This window comes from Desmodus rotundus, chromosome 5 (assembly GCF_022682495.2).
Source record: "Desmodus rotundus isolate HL8 chromosome 5, HLdesRot8A.1, whole genome shotgun sequence".
Taxonomy (NCBI): domain Eukaryota; kingdom Metazoa; phylum Chordata; class Mammalia; order Chiroptera; family Phyllostomidae; genus Desmodus; species Desmodus rotundus.
In genome coordinates this window covers 117,894,013-117,919,177 of record NC_071391.1, presented here as the reverse complement: position 1 = coordinate 117,919,177, position 25,165 = coordinate 117,894,013, and the positions used below count along the sequence as shown (strand labels likewise).

The following is a 25,165-nucleotide window of genomic DNA, read 5'->3' as shown; positions in this document are numbered from 1 at the left end:
AGAAAGAGAATTAACAAAACCTTAGTTATTATGAATTCTCACTATTTTTGTTGTTTGGAAAGAAACTTATAAAGTTTTCTTTATCTAAATAGTGCTCAAAAGAATTTTCTTCCAGTGGCTTACTAGCAGATTATTTTGTAACTACTCGACTATTGACTTGTGCCTGGAAGTGAAATTGGTTACAAATGTATTTGCATGAAATCGACTTCCGAGGACCTGCAGTTCTTAAAAGGCACCACCAGGGGGAGATTTGTGTTATTAGTAATCAGGCAAAGGAAGGCAAAGAAAGAGGAAGTCAGAAGGTGGTGCATTTGATGGTATATAGCCCAAGACGTTTATTAACAGGAGTAATCACCTGTTTCTTCCCACTGTGGAATATCTGAAATAATTGCAACTTCCCAATGGGTTGTAATTTTCAATTACTCTGTTTTCAATTTAGCAAACTCATTCTCAAATTTCCCACAAGTTTTGTAAATTGTGATTATAAGGGCACTGTGGGTTTACAAAATTATGACATAGTATAAAGACCTAAAGAGCTTATTAAAAAAACGAAATATCTTATTAAACCCTTATTCCTGCTTACAAGAAGAAAATAAACTTGACAACAAATATTGTACAATTGTTTGGTATATATTTTCCCAAAGAAGTTAAAAGGACCTTATATGGACTAGCATTATCAGAAGCAAATTAGAAACATTACACATAGGAAATAAAATTTAAATTATCAACTATTTATCTGATGCAACATACCCCCTAACGAGATCACCTCTCTTAGTTTTATAACTTGGGTGTTAAATAGGAATAAATGTCAACCAACATTTCTATTTTCTTGCTCACTGATGTACTGAAGATTTTTTTCTTACGTAACTCAATTTAAATAGAGCTGCTTTAGAAGACAGATCAACTATGAAGATCAGTTTCCCATGAACAGGAATGCCAAACTTCTGTGAATATATCTGCTAATTGTTCATAATCGATCTTTCAGAAACTGGCCCTCGTGCACATCACTGCATTCACACACATCCAAGGTAAAACATTTAAGATGGTTCAGGTCAATCAGTTTTTGTACCAAGCAAAGGGGGAAATGGTATCAATTAATTATGGGCAATACAGTTTTCGCTATCTTTCCAACAGTTTCTTGGGAAGATGAAGCCAGTGCCTTACCATGCAACAAGTGGTTTCGATTCCGGGAACAGAGGACAGTGAGGAATTTCACCTCATCTGTCCCCCATTTCTTCTCTCCAGCCTCATACAGGTCCTGAAGCCAAGCAAAGCACAAGTTTAAAACACTACAGAGAAGGTGCCGGCACGTGTCCACCTATTTCCAGAACTTGAAAGACCCGAACTGGCTTAGTTTTCTTTTGCTGGTGATGGGAGTGGAAGTGGTATCAGCAGTGAGTGATAATGGCTCAGGGTTTTTCCTTAGGTGTACAACTAATGGGGCCCCGTGGAATCCTGAGGGGCAGGGCAAAGCACCAGCAGTTTCCTACATGCAGACTGCGTGGTTCTACCTCAAGAGCTAAAAGAAATGCCCTAGATTTGAGCTGTCCCATACAGTAGCCACTAACCACATGTGCCTATTTAAATTTTCATTGATTAAAATTAAGTGAAAAATAAATTTCAACTTCTCAGCATCCTAGCTACATTTCAAGTGCTCAGTGGCCACATGTGGCTAGTGGCTAGCGGCTACCCATAACAGACAGTGCAGATGCGCAGCGTTCCCTACATTGTGGAAAGTCCTACTGTGCAGCACGGCTCTAAAATGAGCTGTGATTTGTTTGGGGCTACGAAGTTCCCACAGCAGAACCAGGGCCCATCAGTAATCGCTTATATTCCAACCAGGTAGGAATATAAGAAATTGATTCTAGTCAGCTTAACTATACTATTGATAACTCAAAACTACTGTTCATATCGCCTCACACCCATTAGGATGGCTGCTATTAAAAAATAAATAACAAGTATTGACAAGGTTGTGGAGAAATTTGAATCCTTGTGCATCGTTGGTGGGAATGTAAAATGATGCAGCCTCTATAGAGAACGTTATGGCTGTTCCTCAAAACATTAAAGATAGAATTACCAGCAATACTATTTCTGGATATATGTCCAAACGAATTCAAAGCAGAATCTTAAGATATCTGTACACCCATGTTCACAGCAGCATTATTCACAATAGCCACAAGGTGGAAGCAACCCAAATGTCCACCAACACATGAATGGACAAGCAGGATGTGGTACATGCATACAACGGAGTGCTATGTAGCCTTATAAAGAAGAGAAGTTCTGACACGTGCTACAACGCAGATGAACCTTGAGGACATGATGCTAAGTGAAATAAGCCAGTCACAAAAAGACAAATATATGATTTCACTTATACAAAGTGTCTAGAGTAGTCAAACTCATAGAAATACAAAGTATTTGGCTGGGGAGTTAGGAAAACGAGGAGCTGTTTAGTGGGTAGAGAGTTTTAGTTTTGCAAATTTGAAAAGTTCTGGAGATTGGTTGTACAGCAGGCATATAGTTCACACTACTGAGCTGTACACTTAAAAATGCTCAACGTGATAAATTCTGTTACGCGTTATTTTTTTAATCCTTGCTCAAGGATATGTTCATTGATTTTAGAGAAAGAGGAAGGGAGAGAGAGAGAGAAACATCTATTGGTTGACACCCCTATGTGCCCTGATGGGGATCAAACCTGCACTCTAGGTCTGTGCCCCGACGGGGATCAAACCCGCAATCTCTTGATACACAGGACAATGCTCCAACCAGCTGAGCCCCTGGCCAGGGCTATGTTATGTGTATTTTATTTTTAAAAAGTTTTAAAACTCTGTGATTCATTTACAATCAGAAGCTGGCTTGTTAAATTTCTCAAAATGCCCTTTAAGTTACACATTTTGCACTCATTGGGCTTGCCTCCATCCACTCCGTTTCTTCACTTCTTTCTCTGATTCCCTCATTGTTTTAGTATCAATTCACAGAATCATGAAATTTTAAAGATGGGAAGGCATGAAGCGTTCATCTAATTCAGTGTTTTTCAAATTTGAATCTCAGCAGGCTTTGTCTACTTCACTCAACAAAAGTATGGTGGAAGCAACACTGATTTCTGAGGCTAGGTGCCGACAGGTCAGGCAGCTTTGGTTCTCTTGGAATGCTGGCTTTTGAGCTGCTCTCTCTTGAAACCTAGCTGACAGGCTTCGGGAGGCCTGAGCCACCTGGAGAGGCCGCATTTGACAGTCCCAGACGAGTGATCTCAGCTCAGACCACACAAATACAGAGTGATGGATGGAGCCTCCAACCCCCAGCCATTTGAGTCACCTCCAGCTGTTCAAGTCCTCCCAGCTAAGACCTCAGGTGGGATAGCCAGCTCTGAGGGGTTCATCTGAATTTCTGACCCACAGAATCTGACTCACAGCATAATAAAATGGTGGTTGTTTTATATCACGAAGTTTGAGGTGTTTTGTCAAGCAGCAATAGTAACTAGAACATTCAGAAAAAGAACCAATTTACAATCTCTTACAGAATGGTACTTTAGTAAAATACCATAAAAATGACTTTGAAGAGAGTAACCTTTTAAATAATAGGTGGAAATTGTACATTTTGCGTTAATTTAAAAATAACTGGTGAGGTTGGACATTTTTTGTGTATTTGCCATTTCTATTTTTCTTGAGTTGCCTGTTAAAGTCCTTGTGCCTACACTTAAGCCTATATAATTTTATTAACTAATGTCACTGCAATAAATTCAATAAAATAGTATATTGTCCATTTTTTAAAAGTAGAGCATTCTTATTAATAGCGTCAAAACAGTAGTTTTGATTTATCAATAAGATAACTATATTGTTTATTTACATATAAAACTTCTTTATATATTAAGCTTATTATACGTAAGGCAAAACTTTTCCCCATTCTATCACTGACCTTGAATTTTCTTGTGGCATTATCTGAAAAACAATTTGTATGGTTTTTGTTTGTTTTTATGTAGCCAAACTACCAATCATTTTCCTGTATGTTTCTGCTTTTGTGTCAGGCATACAAAATCCTTTCCCAGTTGCAGATTTAAAAACATATTTAACATTTTATTACAGTATCTTTCTGACTTCATTTATTAACATTAAAACTTCAATCTACTTGAAATTCATTATGATGTGAGGGAAAGTTGGGATCTAACTTTTTTCTTTCCAAATGGTTAGCCGGTTGTCCCAACTCCATGGAGTAAGCACTGTTTTCCTCACTGTTGTAAAATGCTGTCTGTTCTCACACAGGCTGCTTCTGCTCTCACAGCTCCTAGACATTCCACTGGGTTCTCTCAACCCTTACACCAGGACCATGTGCCTTAATTTATGTTTACCTTCATTATACCTTAAGTATATGCCACTGCAAAGTTTTCCATATCCTTTTTGTCACGATTCTAATCTCCATCGTTTTCCTCTATATTCCTTCTTTTCTCTGCTGCCTTTGTCCTTTTCTTCTGAATTCTGGAGAGTTTTCCAGCACAGCTCTCCACAACAGTGATTCTGTTTTCAGCAATGTGATTTTTGATCATTCCTGCCTCTAATGAACTGAAAATGCTGGTTTTCCCTGTTTTATCTAAGAACATTTCTTTCTTTTTTTTTAAGTATATTTTTATTGATTATGCTATTACAGTTGTCCCATTTTTTTCTCCCCTTTATTCTCCTCCACACTGCAACCCACCTCCCACCAGCATTCCCCCACCTTAGTTCACTCACGTCCATGGGTTGTACATGTAAGTCCTTTGGCTTCTCCATTTCCTAAGCTATTCTTAACCTCCCCCTGTCTATTTTGTACCTACCATTTATGCTTCTTATTCCCTGCACCTTTCCCCCCATTCTTCCTTCTCCCTCTCCCCACTGATAACCCTCCATGTGATCTCCATTTCTATGATTCTATTCCTGTTCTAGTTGTTTGCTTAGTTTGTTTTTGTTTTAAGTTCTGTTGTTGATAGTTGTGAGTTTGTTGTCATTTTACTGTCCATATTTTTGATCATTTTCTTTTTCTTAGGTAAGTCCCTTTAACATTTCATATAATAAGGGCTTGGTGATGATGAAATCCTTTAACTTGACCTTATCTGGGAAGCACTTTATCTGCCCTTCCATTATGAATGATAGCTTTGCAGGATACAGTAATCTAGGACGTAGGTCCTTGCCTTTCGTGACTTTAAATACTTCTTTCAAGCCCCTTCTTGTATGTACGGTTTCCTTTGAGAAATCACCTGATAGCCTTATGGGAACTCCTTTGTAGGTAACTCTCTCCCTTCTTCTTGCTGCTTTTAAGATCTCTCCTTATCTTTAATTTTGGGTAATGTAATGATGATATGCCTTGGTGTGTGCTTCCTTGGGTCCAACTTCTTTGGGACTCTCTGAGCTTCCTGGACTTCCTGGAAGTCTATTTCCTTCACCAGATTGGGGAAGTTCTCCTTCATTATTTTTTCAAATAAGTTTTTAATCTCTTGCTCTTCCCCTTCTCCTTCTGTCACCAGTATGATTCAGATGTTGGAACATTTAAAGTTGTCCCAGAGGTTCCTAAGGCTCTCCTCTTTTGAATTATTGTTTCTTCATTCTGTCTGGTTGAATGCTGATTTCTTCCTTTTGCTCCAAATTGTTGATTTGAGTCCCAGTTTCCTTCCCTTCATTGTTGGTTCCCTGTATGTTTTTCTTTATTTAACTTTTCATAGCCTTCACTTTTTCGTCTACTCTGTGACCATACTCTACCATTTCTGTGAGCAACCTGATTACCATTGCTTTGAACTCTGCATCTGATAGGTTGGCTATCTCTTCATCACTTAGTTCTGTTTTTGGAGTTTTGATCTGTTCTTTCATTTGTGCCATATTTCTTTGTCTCTATGCACCTTTTATGTTGTAAGGGGTGGAACCTTAGGTGTTCACCAGGTCCGGGCAACACATAGTTGCTGCATTGTGGTGCTGTATGTGGGGAAGTGGTCCAAGAGGGAACAATGCCGCTTGCTGGCTTGGTTCTTAACGGGCTTTTAGTCACTTCCCCCATTACCCTCAAGCAAATTGGGCCCTTCTGGTGCTGATTCCGGGGGGGGGGGTGCGGCGGGGCTTGTGTATGTTCTAGGACCCTGTGGGTCTCTCCAACAAATTGTCCTATGAGGCTGGGAATTTCTCCCACCGCTGCAACCTCACAGGTTTTTACAGCCAGAGGTTTGGAGGCTTTCTCTTCCCTCACTGGAACCCTGGGTTGTGTGGTCTGTCTCGCTCCCCAGTTGTTCCTCCCAATTTATCTGCACGCAAATATGAGACCACCAGCCACTGCCCTGCCGTGCATCATCTCTGCCCTGGCTGCCCATCTCCGCCCCTCCTACCAGTCTGGATGAATGTTTCCTCTTTAACTCCTTGGTTGTCAGACTTCCATACAGTTCAATTTTCTGGCAGTGCTGGTTGTTGTTTGTTTTAATTTTTTTGTTGTCCTTCTTTTGGTTGTGTGAGGAAGCAAAGTGTATCTACCTACGCCTCCATCTTGGCTGGAAGTCCCTATCTAAGAACATATCTCAACTCATCTAGCTTCCTTTTTTAAAAAAGTCCTGCTTGCCCTTCATCCAGCTCCATTTCATCTCTGTTATTTATTTTTCTTTCTTAGCTCTTGTTTAATTATAATCCACTTTTCTCTCATTTATATTAGGGTCCAAAGCAATCTGAAATCTGTCTCTTTCTTACAGCATGGCCCTGTTTGCTTCCCTTCAAGCCTCAGTTTGTTCACAGGCCACATGGTGTTCGAGGTGAGAAGCTGTTGATTTTCAAGCTCTTTCACCTTTAAGTGATGAGCAGTCTCTCCATCCCTGTTCCCCGCCCCGGAACGGGATGAGTGGATCTTTTGCAGAGCTCTCACTTTTCACTTGGATGAATTTCAAGCAGGAGCACTTGTAGCTAGTCCACTGAGGGCAGCTGAGACTCAGCACTGTCTTCTCTGGTTAGTTTCTTCTGTTTGCATGAAGCCACTGTGCCTGTTCCCAGCTGGGGGCAACTCAGCCTCTTTTCTGGGGCAGGATGGCCCTCCTACATCCTTGGCCCAGCTTTGCTGCCCATTTGGCATTTGAATGGCCCTCCTCCATAGTTTCCAGTGTTGATACAGAGTTGTCCCTATTTTTGTATTTCCTGGCTTTTTCCCCCCCCAGAAGAAGCAAATCAAATCTGTTCCATATTCTAGCAAAAGTTCTGAAGGGAATTTTTTAAAAAGTTTTTATTTATTTATTTATTTATTTTAGAGAGGGAGGAAGGGAGGGAGAAAGAGAGGGGCAGCAACATCGATGTATCTAGAGAGCAACATAGTTTGGTTGCCCCTCGCATGCCCCCAACAGGAGACCTGGCCCCGCAACCCAGGCACGTGCCCCCACTGGGAACAAACTGAAAACTCTTCAGTTTGTTGGATGACGCCCAGTCCACTGAGCCACACCAGCCAGGGCTGAAGGGCATTTTTAAGGGAGTTTTAATATATCATGCATTTCTTTTTAAAGTAGGAATCCTGAGCATTACCTAGTATTTCCATTTGTGCAAGTTTCATCCCAAGAACAGGCAAAAGTGGACTGGTTAAATAACAGCCTCTCTGGATTTTAAATTTTCTTCCTTTTATAAGTGATTACTACCAAAGTCCACCTGCCCTGATCATTCTTCTCACCTCAAACTGATTTACTTTCCTACATGAAAACCCAGCTATAATACCCAAAAAGTCTGCCAATGATCCCCTTGCTGCTGATGCAAGTTAAAGAGCAAAGGTTCACAGAGTTTTCTACTGGCTCATTCTGGAAGAGCTAAAGCCTTGGCTGGAGTTGTTTTCAAATTCTTTGCCTTTTTTTAAGATATGGAAGATCCAGAAAAACTCCATTCTAAGTACTACTCCCTCTGTGCAACTTCCCCAGCCCAAACTTGTTTAGAAGTGCCTTTCCACCTGGTCACCTCCAAGGAGAACTGTGCTCCTTGCAGAGCCCAAAAATATTTGTTGAATTGCATGGTTTTCGAAAATCAGACAGCTCTGGATTGAAAGAGCCCAATTTTACCAACTTTCTGATCTTGGACTAGTTATTTAAATCTCTACATCAGTTTCCCAATCTCTAAAACAGAAGTAGTAATATCTACTGCCCAGATTTGTTCAGGGAAAAATGTAAAGTAGTCAAAACAATGCCTGGCATTTAGCACCCCCCCCCCCAAAATCGATAATGAATATAATGTTTCAGGAATAAACTGCTTACTAACTCTTCATTTAATTTAGGGTTCATCAGGGCTATGGAGAGTCCTTCCACCATGTCCAAAAATGCTCTCCTTGAGATAGCTGAAGTTCACATAAGCATTCAAGAGTTGCAATGTTTTCAATACCCTCTCCCTCCTCAAAGCTTCTGGACTGAAGGCAATTTCTTATGTCTCCTGCAAGGCATGAGCCTCCCTGAGTCCTCAGAACTCTTATGACACACATGTCCCTCTCCCTTCTAGTGAAAGCAACAGGTTCCTGTCTGCAGAATCCATAGTGGCTCATACCTCCACACACTGAATGGGACCAGTCCTTCTCTATGGTTGTGTATGGGTTAAGAGTACAGGGTCTAGATCCAAATTGCCTAGTTTCAAATCCCAGTTCTGCCATTTATTACCTGTATGAACTGAGCAACGAACTTGACTTCTCTGAGCCTCAGTTTCCTCGTATACAGAATGGGGATAACAATACTATTTCATAGGGTTACTACAGGGATACACCGTATCAGGAGCTAGAACAGTGTTTGGTATGTGATAAAAGACCTGCTTTTTATTAGCTATGATTATCAGTGTTATCTGGCCACAGTCAATCCCCCAGGAGGTGGTGCCAGGGCAGCCATGAGTGGCCTGGGTACGAAGGAAACAACTGCCTCTTCGGGTTTTGTATTAATTTTACCCAACAGGTTAATTAATACCACTGTGCCAAGCTGTTTCATACAGGTCCTATCAAAGTTCTCTTTGGGGAAGTAAAAATGCAAGTTAAACAAAACAAAGGCAGGCCCCTTCACCTCTAAGTGATGCAGAAAACACTCCACGGTTCTCTGGGGTGGCGACACCATGGTCCCAATGTCAAGAAATCCAGAATCCAGGGGTGCTGATATAATGATGCCTCATACTACCCGCAAACCTCAAGTATTTTTGAAAGAAACTTCTGCTATTAAAGGTTATCTGTGAGGATCTTTTTTTATAACATATCCCAGTCAGACCAATATACACTGAAATAGGAGGGGGTCCACCAACTAAGGACTGTCTTACTGGCAAAAGAGAAGAAAGAAGCTGCCGTTCTGCTCACCTGGGCATCCTGTCTCGTGAGAGCATCATCCAGGTAATTGGTTTCATCCCTGCCACCCTGAGGATGAGAAAAACAAACCAAAGAGAATGAGAGAGTAGCCATGAAGACATGGGTAAGACAGAATGTCTGGGAACCCAACCACACGTTAATAAGACAGAATGCCACAAGGGGTCACACTTCCAGCCTACTGAGAGAGGAGCGATGTCCTTTGAGTGCGCCTGCAACTTTCCCATGGCTCTGATTAGAGCCTAGGAACACTTACCAGAGGGAAAGCCCCTGCTGCACCATCTCTGCAACATTAGAAAGGGAACAAATGCTGCTTGTGGACTGCTCCCCACCCCCCCACCCCCGCCTCTTCCCGGCTGATTCATGCCCTTGGAACTGGCAAGTCTACATCGATTGATTCTGCCAAACAGGGGCTGGGAACAGAGGAGAATCGGGAGTGTCTGGGACCAGCACTGGGGCTTAAGGAACACATGGCAACACCCCCAATCCCTCACCAACACCAGCTCACAGGGAGGGCAAGGTTGATGCCTCGGTGGAATGCTGAACAGCAGCAAATGGGCTACTTTCCTCTGGTTTGTTAAACTATTTTTGTTGCTCTGCTGTCTCAATATTCTACAGTCTAGGTATGGCGCAGCAGATCGGTAAATCCAGGAGGAAAGGTAAGAATGGGCAAGAAATAAGAAAATCCGGCTGCGTTATTAAGTAAATATCAGAGGCAGAGCAAAGTGGGCGATGGTTTACAGGGTTTTGTTTTGAACAGCACCAATATTAACAGAAAAAGACAAGTCAGGAGGAAGAGCTGGTCTGCAGTTCAGGTTTGGTGTAGGAGGGCTGACTCGAGGCGATGGCGGACTATGTGAGTGAACACCTAAAAAGCAGTGAGAAATGAGTCTCACACTCCGTAAGGAGGTCAGGGGTAAAGATGTAGTGGCGAGGTCATGGGAAATATCTTGTGTGTTCCCCTTCTCTTTTCTGGCACCCAGTCCCACACTAGCCCTGTCCTGCTTTATTTCTCCTATAGAATACGGAGGCAACTTTCTATCTGCTTTCCCAGCCTCCATTTCCTTGCCATTAAAATTAATCTTACACATGACTGTTATATTACTCCTCTAAAAATGCGGTTCTAATCATATCACTCTACTGCTCCCAAGCCTTCAGTGGCTCCCTACTGTGCCCAAAGAAATGCTAACTCCTCCCAATGTAGAATCCCTGCTCATCCTTCCACCTTGCTGCTGTAATTACCAGCCTGACTGCTTAGCCCCTTGATCGCAGATCACACCCCTTGTTTCCTGCCTTCTTCCTGCCTAGCAATGCACCCGCCCACACCTCTGCTGCTTGAACTTCTAGCAACCTCCAAGTCCTTTCTGAACCTGCGCCTCTGCCATGAAGCCTTTTCTTTGTTTCTGCAACCGAAATTCTCCTCGAACCTTCATTTTACTGTGTCTCTCCTTAGATATTTATGTTTCAAGCCTTTATTATTATAGCAATTGTGTACCTGACATATTCCCTTAAGACGAAATAAACTCCAAAAGCCCAGGAACTGCCTCTTACTCATCCTCATAACTCTCAATGCACTAAGTAATAAGACCAGGCAGATGTTCGGTATTCGTATATATAATTTAGAACAAATGGGTGTACACGACTAGCCAGGGTTTCTAAAGAAGAGAAGATAAAACATCAGAGAGGCCCAAGAAATCACCTGAGAAATACTCACATTTGAGAGGTTAGAAGGACGAGAAAGCCCAGAAAAGAGGGTAGGTAGAGAATGAGCATATCAGTAAACCCAACCCCAATCAGAAGCAGAGGGCGCCACTCACAGCGGACAGAGACACCAGGACCCTCTGGAACATGAAGGACGTGTCCGAGCGAATGTCATCTTCAAGGCTTCGCCCGTATTCTAGCAAGAAAGTAAAATTAGCCACATCAGAGTGAGAGTCCGCTCAACACGGGGCCACACTCCAGAGCCTCGGTGCCCTCCGTGACCAGCCTGGGTGGCGAAGCAGCTCCTCATGAGCTTTTCACCTCACACACGGTTTTTCAAAAGCAACTCCAGTAAAATAGTCAAGATAAGTTTATCTTGTCATTATAGTGAAAACAAGATGTTCTTGTTCCTTGAAATGGGAGGTGGAGAAAGCTAGGGACAAAATCCTCACTGTTCCTCCTGTTCTAAATGTAGTTTTCAGTGACACAGAGAACGGTAACACCGGAAAGCAAATACAGTGGAGTTCCAGAAGTGTGTTTTGGAACAAACTGGGGGCTGTCGAGCCCAAATTCTAGCACGTGCCTCGTCTGCCACGTCATTCGCCTGAGAGCTTCCCCAAGGGAAGCTCCAACCCTTCACAGCCCTCTAGATGTGCTTCCCGGGGGAGAGACCTGCGCTCAGCAGAAGTGGGGATCAGTGCCAGAACCCAGCCCCTACGGTTTAGCATAGACTTCTCTAACACTTAGCCAAACACCACAGTAGTACATGTTTACTGTAGAAAACTTAGGGGAAAATAACTAAAATGCAGAGGTGGGTGGGGCAATAAAAAAATCCTCACTATAATCTAATCACCAGATACAGTAATTATTGATAATATCTTGGTGAATACCCTGCCTCATTTTGCCCCCCACACCCATATTATTTTTCGTTCTTTAAAACAATGGAATCATGGCATGCTATTTGATTTGTCTTTCTCACTTATCCATATAGCATACTATTTACTGTTACTTAATAATATCCTTCCATATACCTTTGATGACTCCATAACAGTCTGCTGCAAAGGTGCACCATATTTTGTTTAGCTACTACGCTAAACTATTGGACATTTTTAGCTAGTATAACAAGTATAACACCGAATAAATACTGTGAGATGGAAACCTCTGTGCATTTTTTATTATATTCCTAGGGCAAAGACGCATGTATCTTTTAAAGGCTTTTCATATGTATCAGCCTCTGGAGATTCTCAAGAGAGGAACAATAGCTATCGTTCTGAGATGGCTGGAGGACATACAGTCTAGTCTGAATGAAGGTAAGCAGTTGGGTGAGATAGCCCCTCTGGGTCATTCCCCGGAAAGCTAAGGTTCACGGTTCTATCACTTTTGAACAAGCACCTTCAGTCCTCTCATTGTAAGGACTAACTTTCCAGCTTTCAGGGTAAATGATAGGTACCAGATACCTTAGGCACTGGGAAAGTCAGGTGGAGTAGCATGTTCACCTGAGAAGTCTTGGGAAACCAACAATCTGCCTGGACAGGGATCTGCCTTAAAGCAGAGCTTAGAACTGAGGATCCCTCACAGTTAGCGTTTCTCTCTGTGAAGGAAGTCTGATCAGTGGGTAACCCTCCGTCGCTAGTCTAGTTCTCAGATCACAGTGAAACCTCAGCCAAGGCTACTTGAGGATGCTACATACGCAGCTGGTAGGTCTGGTTTATGCGCCGGATCTCCTCAGGTGTCCGGGAGGCCAGGATCTCAATCAGGCAGCCCTCATCTGTGCCAGCTCCCTAAATGGGAAACCCAGAGGAGAAGGCTTCGTGAGTTAGTTCACAAAGTTGGGTCCCAGACAGAGAAGGAATACAACCAGAGATCTGCAGAGAATCGAGACAACCCACGGGGTTCTGGCTACAGGATTGGCTCATTTTTAATTGTCCCAAGTTCCAGTGTATTTACTATAATCATTATTAGTAATTACAAACATTTATGGGCTGTTTCTAAGTGTTGGTTATTGTGCCAGGATAGGCATAGTTTCTGCCCCCTGGGAGCTTAATCTTCCCTTGACCTCCCCTGTACTTTTCCTTGAAGGGCAGAATCTTCTGGCAAAGGCTCCAAACCATCCACAAGACTGAGTATTTACTGACATGATTGAGGAGAGTAATGCATCTGGCGTCTAGGGAGGCAGAGAACCCTTTTTTTGCTACTTCGGAGCCTAGAGCAGCCCCAGAGGCTCCAAGGTGTCAGCTGTAGAGTTTCATATCTCAAAAGTAGCTGACATGGCAAGAAAGTTTCTGAAGCTGCAATGAAAGCCCCGTAATCACTCCCTACAGAGCCATAGGAAAGAGAACGATTCTGTACCTTTTTGGAAAACAATTTTTATATCACAAGTGCTATGATGTAATGCCATGTCTTCAAGTTGTCATCAACGAAGGAAAATCTTCCTCCTACCCCTCATGCTCCCCACATGCTCCCCACTCTCAGAGGGCCTTTGTCGTGGTTTCTTGCCAAAGCTGGTCAGCGTCTGCCCTGCCAGCGCGGAGAGCATGAGAGGGGAAAAGCACAGACCTTCATGGCCCTTCGCAGCTCCTCCACGTCGTACAGCACGGTGGGCGTCATCATCCCCACGATCACACGCTCAAAGTTGCCACTCAGCTCCGACTTCAAGTCATCTATCAGGTCCTGCAACCCAAGAGAGCAGCGTGCTTAACTGCTGCAGTATCTTAAACCAGCCGCTCTCAAAGTGCGGTCCCTGGCGCCTTCACGACCCTTTCAGGAGACCTGCGAGGTCATAATGAAGATGTAACTGTCTTCCTTACAACACTAAGACATTATTTGCCTCTTCACTCTCATTCTCTCACAATCGTACAGTTAAGTTTGCCAAAGAATAGTTGATATATCTACAAATTTACAATTATGTTGAAAGGCTATTAAAATACTCCTCCCTTTTCCTAGAATATATTTGTACAAGACCAGGTTTTCTTCATATACCTCAACAAAAGCCACACGTGGCAAACAAACGATGAAGAGGCAGATAGAGAATTCAGCTGCCAAGCCAGACAACACAGAAATTTGAAGAATATAAAACAATGCCAATCTTCTCACTGAAATTTTTTTGTTTTGAAATATGTAGCTATTTTTCATTAAATTATTATTTGTATTAACATGCGATGGGTTTATTTCCTTAATAAACTAACAGATATATAAATTAAAATTTCCTAAATTTTAATTTCTAGTATGGTAAATATCAATAGATATAATCCACAAAAACAAAAAATCCTCAATAATTTCAGAGTGCAAAGGGGTCCCGAGACCAAAAAGTTTATAGACATTGACTTAAATGTGTACACACACTTAACAATATCTCTTGAATATATTTCCAAGTCAATATTCACTTATGACATTTTTCCAAGTACAGTTTACATTCAAATACTGTTCTGTATTAGGTTCAGATGTGTAGCATAGTGGTCAGACAGTCCTGTACTTCACAGAGTGGTCCCCTGACATTTCCAGCACCTACTTGGCCCCATTCACAGTTATTAGGATATTATTGACTCTATTCCCTATGCTGTAATTACGTCTCTGACTATTCTGTAACCACTAATTTGTATGGAATCCCTTCACCTTTTTCATCAGTCCCCCAACCTCCACCCCTCTGTCAACTGTCATTCCGCTCTCTGTGTCTGAGTCTTCACTCTGACACTGTTAATAGCTGCAGAAACTTACATATGTAGATGCAATACGATTCCTTTAACCAGTTCCCTGTTTGTCTTTCTAATGCTGTATACACAGGCATTTAGTTGCATCTCTTTGGTCACTTATAATTATTTCTTAAGGCTCAATTCCTAAAAAGAAATGCAATTATTTGGACAAAGTAATAAATTCTAGAGACATTTATTCACATTTCTAGGTCAGAGGGTTTAACAACCAGCTTAAGAGCAACCAACCAATAAGGAGCTAAGTTGCTATTCGTGTCCAGATCTCTGATCCTCACAAACCTAATTCCATAACACAGTATTTCAATATATTGTGAATATTTTGATGTTACATCCACTTATGAAATGAATAGATGAATGGATGAATGAATGAATGAATGAATTAGTACTTGATCCACTAAGATTGGTCATCTTAACAAACCGTCATTAGATTAGCTTAGTTCTGAAGTTTGGAATAATCGATCCCGAATGTGTGTGGCAGCATGCGTTAGGCGTCTAGTTCCCACATCACATGCACATTCATGCCTGTTTGTGCTCATTAAATTTCTTTGGGAATGGAGAAGAGTTTAATGCTCAGAAGGTAGTCTGAGCTATGGATAATCCCATTCCCTATGGGGTGCCCAGCAAGGTCTGCGTGCAGATGCTAGATGGCTGAGCCAGCCCTGTCCCTGTCCCTGTCCCACCCTGCACTTTAATGGCTGTCTTTGAGTAGCAGCCACAGTCTGACTGGTTATAAAATATCTCAAGAATAGAAATACTATCAGAGTTCCTATACTCTGAGACATGGAGAACTCATTGGTGTTTCCTCAATGAAAAGATTCTTGCTGATCACACAGATACGTGTTCAGTGATATGGGAAGACAGGGTGTAATGAGGCTGGTAAGTGAGTCATTGAAAATGGAGACTGAGAGAGGGCTCCTGAGGGGTGTGGGATTCGAACAGAAGGGCAAAACATAGTAAGTGGACAACCGCTGAACGCATGCGTTAATAAATTACATACTCACACACACACATACACAAACACATCAGCCCCGTCCTAGAATCTGAGGGCTATTCCTCAACTGAGAATCATCAAAGGAATGCATATATGCAAATGGGTTTATGTGAAGAGGCGGAATAGACCCTAAGTCCTAGGAGAGCCTGTTAAAAACAAGCTGAACTTAAATATTTTAGTCAGTGTGGAGTGGCCTAAAAGGAGCCTAAGGAAGCAACACTGGAAGCTCAGCCTTGCCCAGTGCTCAAAGGGTGCTGGGTAAGTCCATGCAACAACCAGGTCCCCGAGAGGACTTGGGTGGGAGGAGGCCAAGCTGGGCCCTGAGCTCTGTGAATCAACAGCTCCTTGAAATCACTTCTTGCTAAGGACAGGTGAGGAAGCATGTTGAAACCACTGTATTTCAAGAATATCTTTAAATAAGGCAAAGCATCCACCTTTCAAAAACACAGGGCGACCTCAGGAATCTAGAGCAGAGAGACTGTGACCTACCCTGCCGATGGTGGTTTTGTAGGCCGTCCTGATCTCCTGGCGCTGGGCCGTGTTGCGGTAGGCGAGGACGTTGATAATGGCGTCCTCATCGGTGCCTGGCAACGTAGGGAAGACAGTGAGGAATGAAAAATGGGTTCCTTGCGGGAAGTGAAGCCACCCGAACACACGCAGAGAGCTTTCTAAGAAAAGAGGTTTGTTCAGGGGTTCAGGGGGTTTGTCCACTTTGGGGGGAAACAGACACTAGGTTTGAGTCTCAGCCTCTCCTTTAATTACCTACATACCACCAAACAAAATAGTTAACTTCTCAGAGTATTTGTTTCTTTATCTATAAATGTGAGTGATTATTAGGCTGCTCCAAGTGTTAAATAGGACAATTAAGTGAATTACTTAGCACAGAGGTTTTCAACAGGTGTGCTGCAAGAATTTTTAAAACATGCAGTACCTGACTATTTAGCCAGGGGCACTGACCTTTCTTTCCCCTCAGATGGTCAAATTAAAAAATGACAACAGCCAACACAACAATAGCTGTTGGATATGAATGCCCTGTATTGAACCAATTAATACAGTGGTATCTTATTGGTCACGTTGCATAAGGTTGTGTCTGATTGGTTAATTCTTGGTACCAGAAATCTTTACATACAATTATAGGCACCTGATTTTTTAAAAAGTCACTCTGGAGCAAAAAGAGTAGGTAATTACTAGTATTATTTTGTTTGTAAATCAATCAAAATTATGTCTCTTTTTGTCAGATCAGCAAAAAATATAACACATATTTTTGGTGTGCCACAGAATTTTAGTAATTAGTTTATGTGTGCAATGAGATGAAAAAGGCAGAAAATTGCTGATGTAGCACAATGCCCAGCACGTACTAGGCAATGAGCATTGGCTGGGAGCATGCTTTCCCTTTCCTCAGGAATTCTCCTGTCTTTTCGATCTCATGTATCTATTTCTGTGTGCTAACTTTTTCTCTTCTTGTTTTTAATCTTTTTATAATTTTCTCTGAGTTCTGAAGCAATTCAAATTTGTCTTTCAATATACTGATTTGGCACTTTGCAGGGTCTAAATTAGCTGCTCACAGCATCTACTGAGTTTTAATATCAGTAATTGTGTTTTTCATTTCCAAGCTGTCTTTCCTGATCTCAGATGGCTCCTTTTTTTATAATTGCCCATAAATTTGCATGATGCAATATACTACCAAAACTACAATATGAATTACAAATTAGAAATGTTCTAAGTTGTGTTTGCCTGTTTTTTGCAGCAGCTTTTTTACAGGGTCATTTATTTTTATTTCTCAAATTGGTCCCGTGTCTTAGTAACAGCTGGATGTTCATATATGTTTTGTGAGTTTTCTGTTTCCTCATTGTGCTGTGTGGGGAGTTGTGATGGATTATAGAAGAGATTCTACTGAAATATTTCAGGGAGAAATGAAAAATATAGATTCTCCAGGGTTATTCTTTGCAAGATCAGAAATCCAGAAAAATGTGAGGTATAGAGAAGCCACAGAACTTTGTTTACATACCTTAGATACCCACTTTCTGCTCTCTCTCTCTCTCTTTTTTGTTTAAAGAGGGTAATAGATACAACCATTCTTTTCCCCTTCAGAAATCTCAGCGGGGGAAAGAAGGCTCATTGCCCTTTGCTTATCCTATTTTCTGCGAGAGACACCACTCTTTTTCCAGTCAGTCAAGTTTAAATCCTCGAAATAGCTTTGATTTTTTTACCCTCTTTCTTCCTCCACATTCAAATTTCCTGCCAAATGTGCAAAATCTAGCCCTGCTATCTTTTTTCATCTGTTCCCTCTTTTGAATTCCTACCACTCCCACTCCCATTCAGGACTTCACGGTGTTTTCTTAAACAACTGCAGACATCTGCTAACTAGTATTTGTACCTTCTAACTGATTTTTCTGAAGACTCAGTTTTGCCAGATTCATTTTCCTATAAAACTCACAGTATCCCTCCCCTGCCCAGGAAGACACAAGGGCTTTATTTGCTGCTTGCTGGCTTTATTATAGGTGCTGCAGTCTGGCATTTGAGACTCCCCACAACACTGCATTCACTACTCAAAAGAAAGATCCATATAAAAGGATATCAGGCAGCCAAATCCAGACCCAACTGTACTGTACTCCATTCTCTTGACCTCCTTCATGACCAGTCTATTGGTTTATGTGTCCCGAACCCCTTCCATTTAGCATCATGGTTCTGGCATTGGTTGTTTCCTGGTCAATGCCTTTGGGCCACCCTGCCCCCATGCCTGTGTTCTATAGCTGGCCTTCTCAGTAGTACTCTTGGACCTCCCTTTGGTACCTGCCTGCTCAGGAAGTTCCCAACCAGCCAACTCCCGCTTTGCAAGTACCTCCTGCTACAAGATCCCTTTCCACGTATTTACCATGACTCCCCTGGGCCTCGGCTAAACTGGAAAATGGGATGATCCAGACACTCACCCCATGTCTTTGCTCATACTGTTCCCTAAACGTGAAATACATTCTCTCTTAGTTCTATTTATTGAAACCCAACTTGTTTCTCAAGGCCTGCCTCAAATTCTACATTCTTCAAGAAGTTTTTCCTGAAGCCCCCAGGTACAATGTGGGGGTTCAGATCTCCTCTCTGAATCCTAATTGGATCTCATTGGTGCCCCTCCTATAGCCTTCATATCATGAACTGGTCCTAGTTATTTCCCTACTTGCCTTGACCACCAGCACCCATGGACTAGTTGAGCCCAAGGACTAGGTGTTACAACCCTTGTCTTCTCCAGCCATCTGCCTTGCATTTGCCCCCACACAGCAGGTCCTAAAAAGCATTGGCTCTGATTCTGAGAATTCTGGATGCCATGTGGTCCACATTCTGAATTATGCTGTTCTTGACATTTACCAAAGAAACAAGATTAGCCTGAAAAAAGAGTGGGCCAAGTACATTTTACAATTTATGTATGAAAAAGGGAAAACGAGGAGATAAATACATAGATTTAGAACATGCTCTGTTCAGAGCTGGGCAGCACGATGGCACAGTGGCTCCAACTCCAGCTCCGAGGGCAGACGACCTGGAATTGCCTAGAGTCCTGACTCTAACACTGACCAGTTCTGAGACCTTGGGCAAGTCAGCACACCTCCCTACGTGTCAACGTTCTCATCAGTAAAATGGCTATTAGGATTAAAACAGGTAATCCCAGAACACACTGTGCCTGACACGTAACAGAGCTTGACACATGTTCACTATTATCGGTATCGTTGCTGTTGCAGTTAGGAGCATTGGGGCTAAGTAAAATGAGCCGTTCTTAGGTAGAAATACATGGTCAATATTTTAATCCACATCTCAAGGAAATTCTAAACAGCCTACAACCAGGAAGCACTTCTCTGGCCAAGAGTCCACCCAGGCAAGGACCTAGGCCAGGGTTGCCTGCAGGGCACCCAGCTTGACTGTGCTCACCTGGCATGAAGCCTGCGCCCTGGGGGAGCTAAACGGAAGGTAGTTTCTTGGGTGATGAGCCCTTCTAGTCATGTACACACAGCCTTCTCACATAAAATCCCATTCGCTGCATGCTGGTACTGCGCAGCTGTGCCAATCACAGCAACAGGCAGAGGACTTCCTGTGCCTGTGGAAGAATGTGGACTTCCAGTGGGCAAGCCCAGGCTCGGCACTGGGCTCTGTTGAGTGTGACTCATGGCTCAGTTCTACTTACTATGTGACTGACTGTGTTACTTCATTTCTCTGGGTCTCGGTTTCACATTTGTAAAATGGGGTGAAAATAACAGTAGCAAGAGCTGCTTTTACTAAATCACAGGGTCACTGTACATAACCATTGAGATAATATTTGTGAAAGTGCCTTGTAAACCTTATGGCACTACACACATCTAGCACTAACTGGAAAATAAATACATTTCTAAATATTCATATATCGATTTCAAAATCTTGTAATCCAAAACAGGTTGAAATAATTGGAAACATAGAGAATGAGAACATTAAATTAAAAATTCTATAGTAAAATGAGTAACTAGGCCCTTCCATCAGATTTTTCCTGGAAAGTCGACTTGTTCCCACTGTGTTTTCTGAGAGTGAGCCCTATTCACAGAGGCCAGTGGCCACAGCACCCTCTGCGAGACTCTGTGGCACATAACACACAAGGGGGCGGACACTTACCAAAGCCTTTCATGGCCTTCCTCAGGGTCTGGGCATCTTCAGTGGCATTGAATACCGACGCAGCTTTGATGGTGCCTCCTTTGGTTTCCTAAACACAGAAAAAGAGGTGACCAAGAGGCAGCATCTTACCAAGACGGAGGCATCTCATTAGGCAAAATTTGCGGAGCACCTACCGTGGGCCAGACACTATTCTAGGTGCTGGGCACACAGTAGAGACCATGAGAGATGAGGCTCTTCCTCCCATAAAGTTGATATTCCAGTTTGGGGGGAAGGGACAAAGGGAAGATAGTAAGCAAGCCAACAAATAAATGTTCCACCAAGTGGCTGGTGGTGAGAGGGGTCCTAGAGGGGCTGCTCTGTGGAGTGACATTTAGGCTGAGATCTGAATGACAGGAAGCAGCTGACTATGCAAAGCTCAGTGCAGGCAAGTGCTACAGGCAGAGGAAGCAGCTAAAGCCAAGGCCCTGAGGCTGGAACTGGCTTTTACGGGAGCAGCTGGACAGAGGCAAGTTGGTGGGGAAAGAGGGAAGAGGCAAAATAGGTTACGCAACAACCTATGCAATAACCTCGTCCCTGCCCTGCCCATCCCCGCAACACACACACACACACACAAGACAAGCCTGAATCCGATCAAGCCTCTAGAGCCAAATACCAACTTACAGTAAATTGAAGAGAGAGGAAAATGTTAACCCACACCACAGGGTTGTAGACAAATAAATTGCAAGGAGAATTAGAAAAGAGAGATGGAGGGAAACTATAGCTAAAAATAGACTAAAAAGGCATATCAATAATCATAATGGGTGAACCTTATTTGGATCCTGAGTCAAAGAGTAAAAAATCATGCATTTATTAGACAATTGGAAATTTCAACACTGACAATACTGATGACATTAAAAATATCAGTGTTAACATTTTTAGGTCTGATGATGGTACTGTATTCTATTTTACTTTTTTTAAAAAAGATTTTATTTATTTATTTTCAGAGAGAGTGGAAGGGAGGGAGAAAGAAAGGGAGAGAAACATCAGTTGGTTGCTCTCACACGCCCTCAACCAGGGACCCGGCCGGCAACCCAGGCTTGTGCCCTGACTGGGAATGGACCCAGTGATCCTTCTCTTTGTGGGACGATGCCCAACCAAGTGAGCCACACTGGTCAGGCAGGAATTTTTTTTTTTTTTAATTTAAGAAGAAAATTAAAACATCCATACTTTCAGCCCTGGCTGGGCAGCTCAGTTGGTTAAAGTGTCATCTCCATACACCAAGGTTGTGGGTTCAATCCTTGGTCAGGGAACATGTGAGAATCAACCAATGAATGAATAAATAAGTGGACAATAGATAGATACGTCTCTCTCTCTAAAATCAATAAATGAAAAAAAAATTTTTTTAAACATCCATACTTTCACCATCTGGAGTAATTTTAATAAGCTACAAAATGTATTATTAACATGTTAGCATAGTGAAGATTAAATACATACTTAACTGTTATTTATGCTTTTATTACTAATATAACATTTAAAAACCATAATACATGTGAGAAGGGTCTAAAATAAAATGAGGGATCACAGTGGGGAATTACAATATTGTGACTACTGTGTGTTTTTCATTTCCTTACAAAATTTCCTCTATCTGTTCAATAAGTAACCGTGGTGGTGGGGAAACAGGTCCTGGGAGAAAGGATGAGAGCTCTGAGGCAATCCTCCCCGAGTGGGAAGCACCTCAGAGGACCACCTGACTACAGTCATCACATGGAGGAAGGCTGTGAGCTTGTTAAGGACAGGAAGAGTGCCCCACGAATTTTGAGTCCCCAGAGCCAAGTACCATGTCTGGCAAAAAGTAAGGGCACTGTAAACATGCCTGAGTAAATGTTCTCCAAGTCCAGGGAAAATCTATCAAGAAGAAATTAATTTTAAATTAAAGTATAAGTGATTTTGAACAGACATGAGTAAGCCTTTGACTATCAGGGATGATGAAGAAAGTTCTAGAATGTCTAACATAAAAAGTAATTTAAGAGTATATTGCTATTTGTTCAGGATAGTTTACACATCTAGCTTCCTAAAGGAAGGCATCTAGATCTAGCGGAATCTCTAGTTTCTCTCCAGGTATAAGATTCTACTTTTATTATTCCCTCCCAGAATGGCAAGGGTCAGAATCACCTGCCTATTCCGAAACCTAATTTGGGTGGGAGAAGAAGAGCAGATGGCCAGCCTTAGGCAGAGCCACGTTTGCAGCTAAGAAGCTCAGTTTCCATCTCAGCATTGAACTTCATGGAATTCTCAAAGGGATCCGATTCCCTGCTTGTCTCAAAGATCAGATAACCAAGCTCGAAGGAGTCCAGTCACAGCCAAAAGCCGGGGCAGATGACAAGCACACATGGCGATATGCACCCTTCCTGATGAGTCTGTAATGATGGGGTCACACCAAAACACGGATGGCACTCCGGTCCTGGCGGTATCTACGGAATTTTCATTTTTTCTCTTTCTTTGCCTAACTTTTTTATAATGAACTACAACTTGATTCTGCATTTCAGGATGTTAAAAGGTTTCTCTTTAAATTAATATTCAGGGTCAAGTTATTCACCACCCCTGAAATAAATTAAAATGGTGCTTAAAAAAAAGGAACTGCTTTTCATTTCCTCCTCCATCCCCTCTGTTGAGCAAACAAGCCTTGTATAGGCCAGCTGTCACTGAGTAAGCATCCTGTACCTGTCTGTGGCTGGCACCAGGTAGGACGAGGCACTCCACAACTTACCATGGCCATGACTCTCTGCCAAGATCAGAGTTCAGTCACCCAAGCAGAAGTTCTTCTGTGATAAAAGCAGAGGGAAAATTACTGATAAGGGGAAATCATTAATCTGGATAGCTTACGATTTGCACGAAGTTAAACCATAGGGAAATAACATCCAGTTTCATCAAAAGGCCAGCTATTAGTCAGTCAGAGATACAAGGGCCAGGCTAATAATTAAAGAGACACTGTGGAAACGGGCAAGTTTATTACACCGGCAGTATACTTCCGCAACCACTCTTCTGTTTGGAGATACACATTACAGAAACGATTCCTATTATTTTGTTACAGGGAAGTACATTACTTGTACTCAAGCAAAACTTAGATTCTGAACTGCACGTTCTGGTGGATCAGAAGAGGTGCCTCCTTGGAGAGAAGAGATAATCTGGCTATTTCAAGGGGAGAGTGTTGCACTCCAGCCTACACCAGCGTGTGTGTGTGTGTGTGTGTGTGTGCACACGCACGTGTGATGACAGGCCAACAGCCCAACCAACATTAGACTCTTTGTTTCCCAATGGCCACCTTCACTGCCACCATCTCAGGACTTAAAGGTGCTTCTCCCTTTAAGCTGCAGCCTAACGCACTCCTTAATTCTCTTCAGCAACCCCTCCTTCACCAAGAAGACTTCGATCGTCACACATTGACTCAGTCATTTGTCATCAAATGTCTTTCTTGTCGTCTAGGACTCTTGGGTGTTCTCAGGATACACACGCAGGCCTCTGGGGGGTCAGGCCCACTGACTCCCTGTTTCCATATCTAAGTCCTATGGAAAAGGCTCCTTTCCTAAGCATTTAGTTAGATTCTTGATGCTCAAAGAATCATCCTAGACTCAGAAGCATGGACATCAATCACCTGGGAGCTTGTTAAAAATGCAAAATCTCAGGCCCTACCCCATACCTAAGGCCAGAATCTGCATTTTAACAAGATTCTTCAAATAGTCGTCTGCACAGTAGTTTGAAAAGCACTAGCCCCAACAAACCTACCAAGCAGCACCTTTCAATTATTTCCCCCCAAATAACTAAATCCTCCTTAAACCACTTTGTTACTGATTAACTCGAGTTTGGCCATATTCACTTTTCGTCTTCTGGCTCTCCTTAGGCTCAGCTCCATCCTTCCTGGCTCCCATCACTCACTGCAGACTTACCACGTATTACACAGGGAAGGCCTGTCTGAGGGGAATGCTAACGGGTACTGGTGCACAGCCTGAGGAAGGTGGCAAGGTGCGGTGGCTTCAGGGACAATGAGGAGATGAGGCCGCTGGAGCAGAGGGCTCACTCCAGGGGAGGCTCAGAAATAAGGCTGGAAAAGCAGGCAGGGAACTGGTTAGTAAGGGTCCATCTGAGAAGTTGGACTTTATACTGTAGGTGATAGGAAAATCGTGAAAAGGTTTTGGTTTTTGCAGAGAAATGATATAGTAAAAGACATACTTTATTTAACAAGGGACTATACTATAGGGTAGCTTGGAGGGAGACAAGGGGTCAAGAAGGCTTGAGATGCTGAGACAAGAGAGTAAGAAGCTAGGAACATTCCTGGGCAAGTGGAATGAGGAAACTGAGATAAGAAAATCAAACAAGGCCAAACAGTTTGAGCAATGTACAGCCATCTGGTGAATCGCAAGACCTTATCTCCCCTAACCAAGGACAATCGAGGGCAAATGGCTTATACCTCTCCCCTCTAACCAGAGAGTACAAAACCTCCCCGGCCAGAAACCACAGACATCTGGGGAAGTGAAGAAGGCTAATGCAAACAGGAGAGAGAACACTGCAGAAGAAGCTGCATGACTCCCCTTTTAGCTCCCCCTCCCAGAAGAAACAGCACGCAGGCGCTCCCCCTGGGGGTTTGCCCCTTCCCAATTCCCGCATCTCCCCCACGTACACTTGCTTCTGAAGGCTCAAGGTCAGGTGGATGTTAGGGTTTTTTTTTTAACCCGCCACCTTCTCAGATTGCTGGCCTCTGATAGTAATAAAAGCACAATTAGAATCCAATCCCTGTCTGCTTCCTAGCTGAGCAGTGGCAGACAGCAGGAGCCCCGGACTTGGTTGCCCTTCAGTTTCACTACTACAGGGACAGACA

General features: G+C 42.7%; 1 protein-coding gene across 1 annotated transcript in view; it reads right to left on the bottom strand.

Annotated features, from left to right (window-relative positions):
• Positions 1-25,165, bottom strand: part of ANXA4 (annexin A4) — a 60,632-nt gene that overhangs the window by 10,248 nt on the left and 25,219 nt on the right. The window contains exons 2-9 of the mRNA XM_053924803.2: positions 23,060-23,114; positions 20,314-20,401; positions 16,180-16,274; positions 13,549-13,662; positions 12,683-12,773; positions 11,109-11,188; positions 9,286-9,342; positions 1,165-1,258 (exon numbers count right to left, since the gene is read on the bottom strand). Coding sequence (XP_053780778.1) covers positions 1,165-1,258; positions 9,286-9,342; positions 11,109-11,188; positions 12,683-12,773; positions 13,549-13,662; positions 16,180-16,274; positions 20,314-20,401; positions 23,060-23,068 — 628 coding nt within the window. The 5' untranslated portion in view covers positions 23,069-23,114. The remainder of the gene's footprint in view (positions 1-1,164; positions 1,259-9,285; positions 9,343-11,108; positions 11,189-12,682; positions 12,774-13,548; positions 13,663-16,179; positions 16,275-20,313; positions 20,402-23,059; positions 23,115-25,165) is intronic.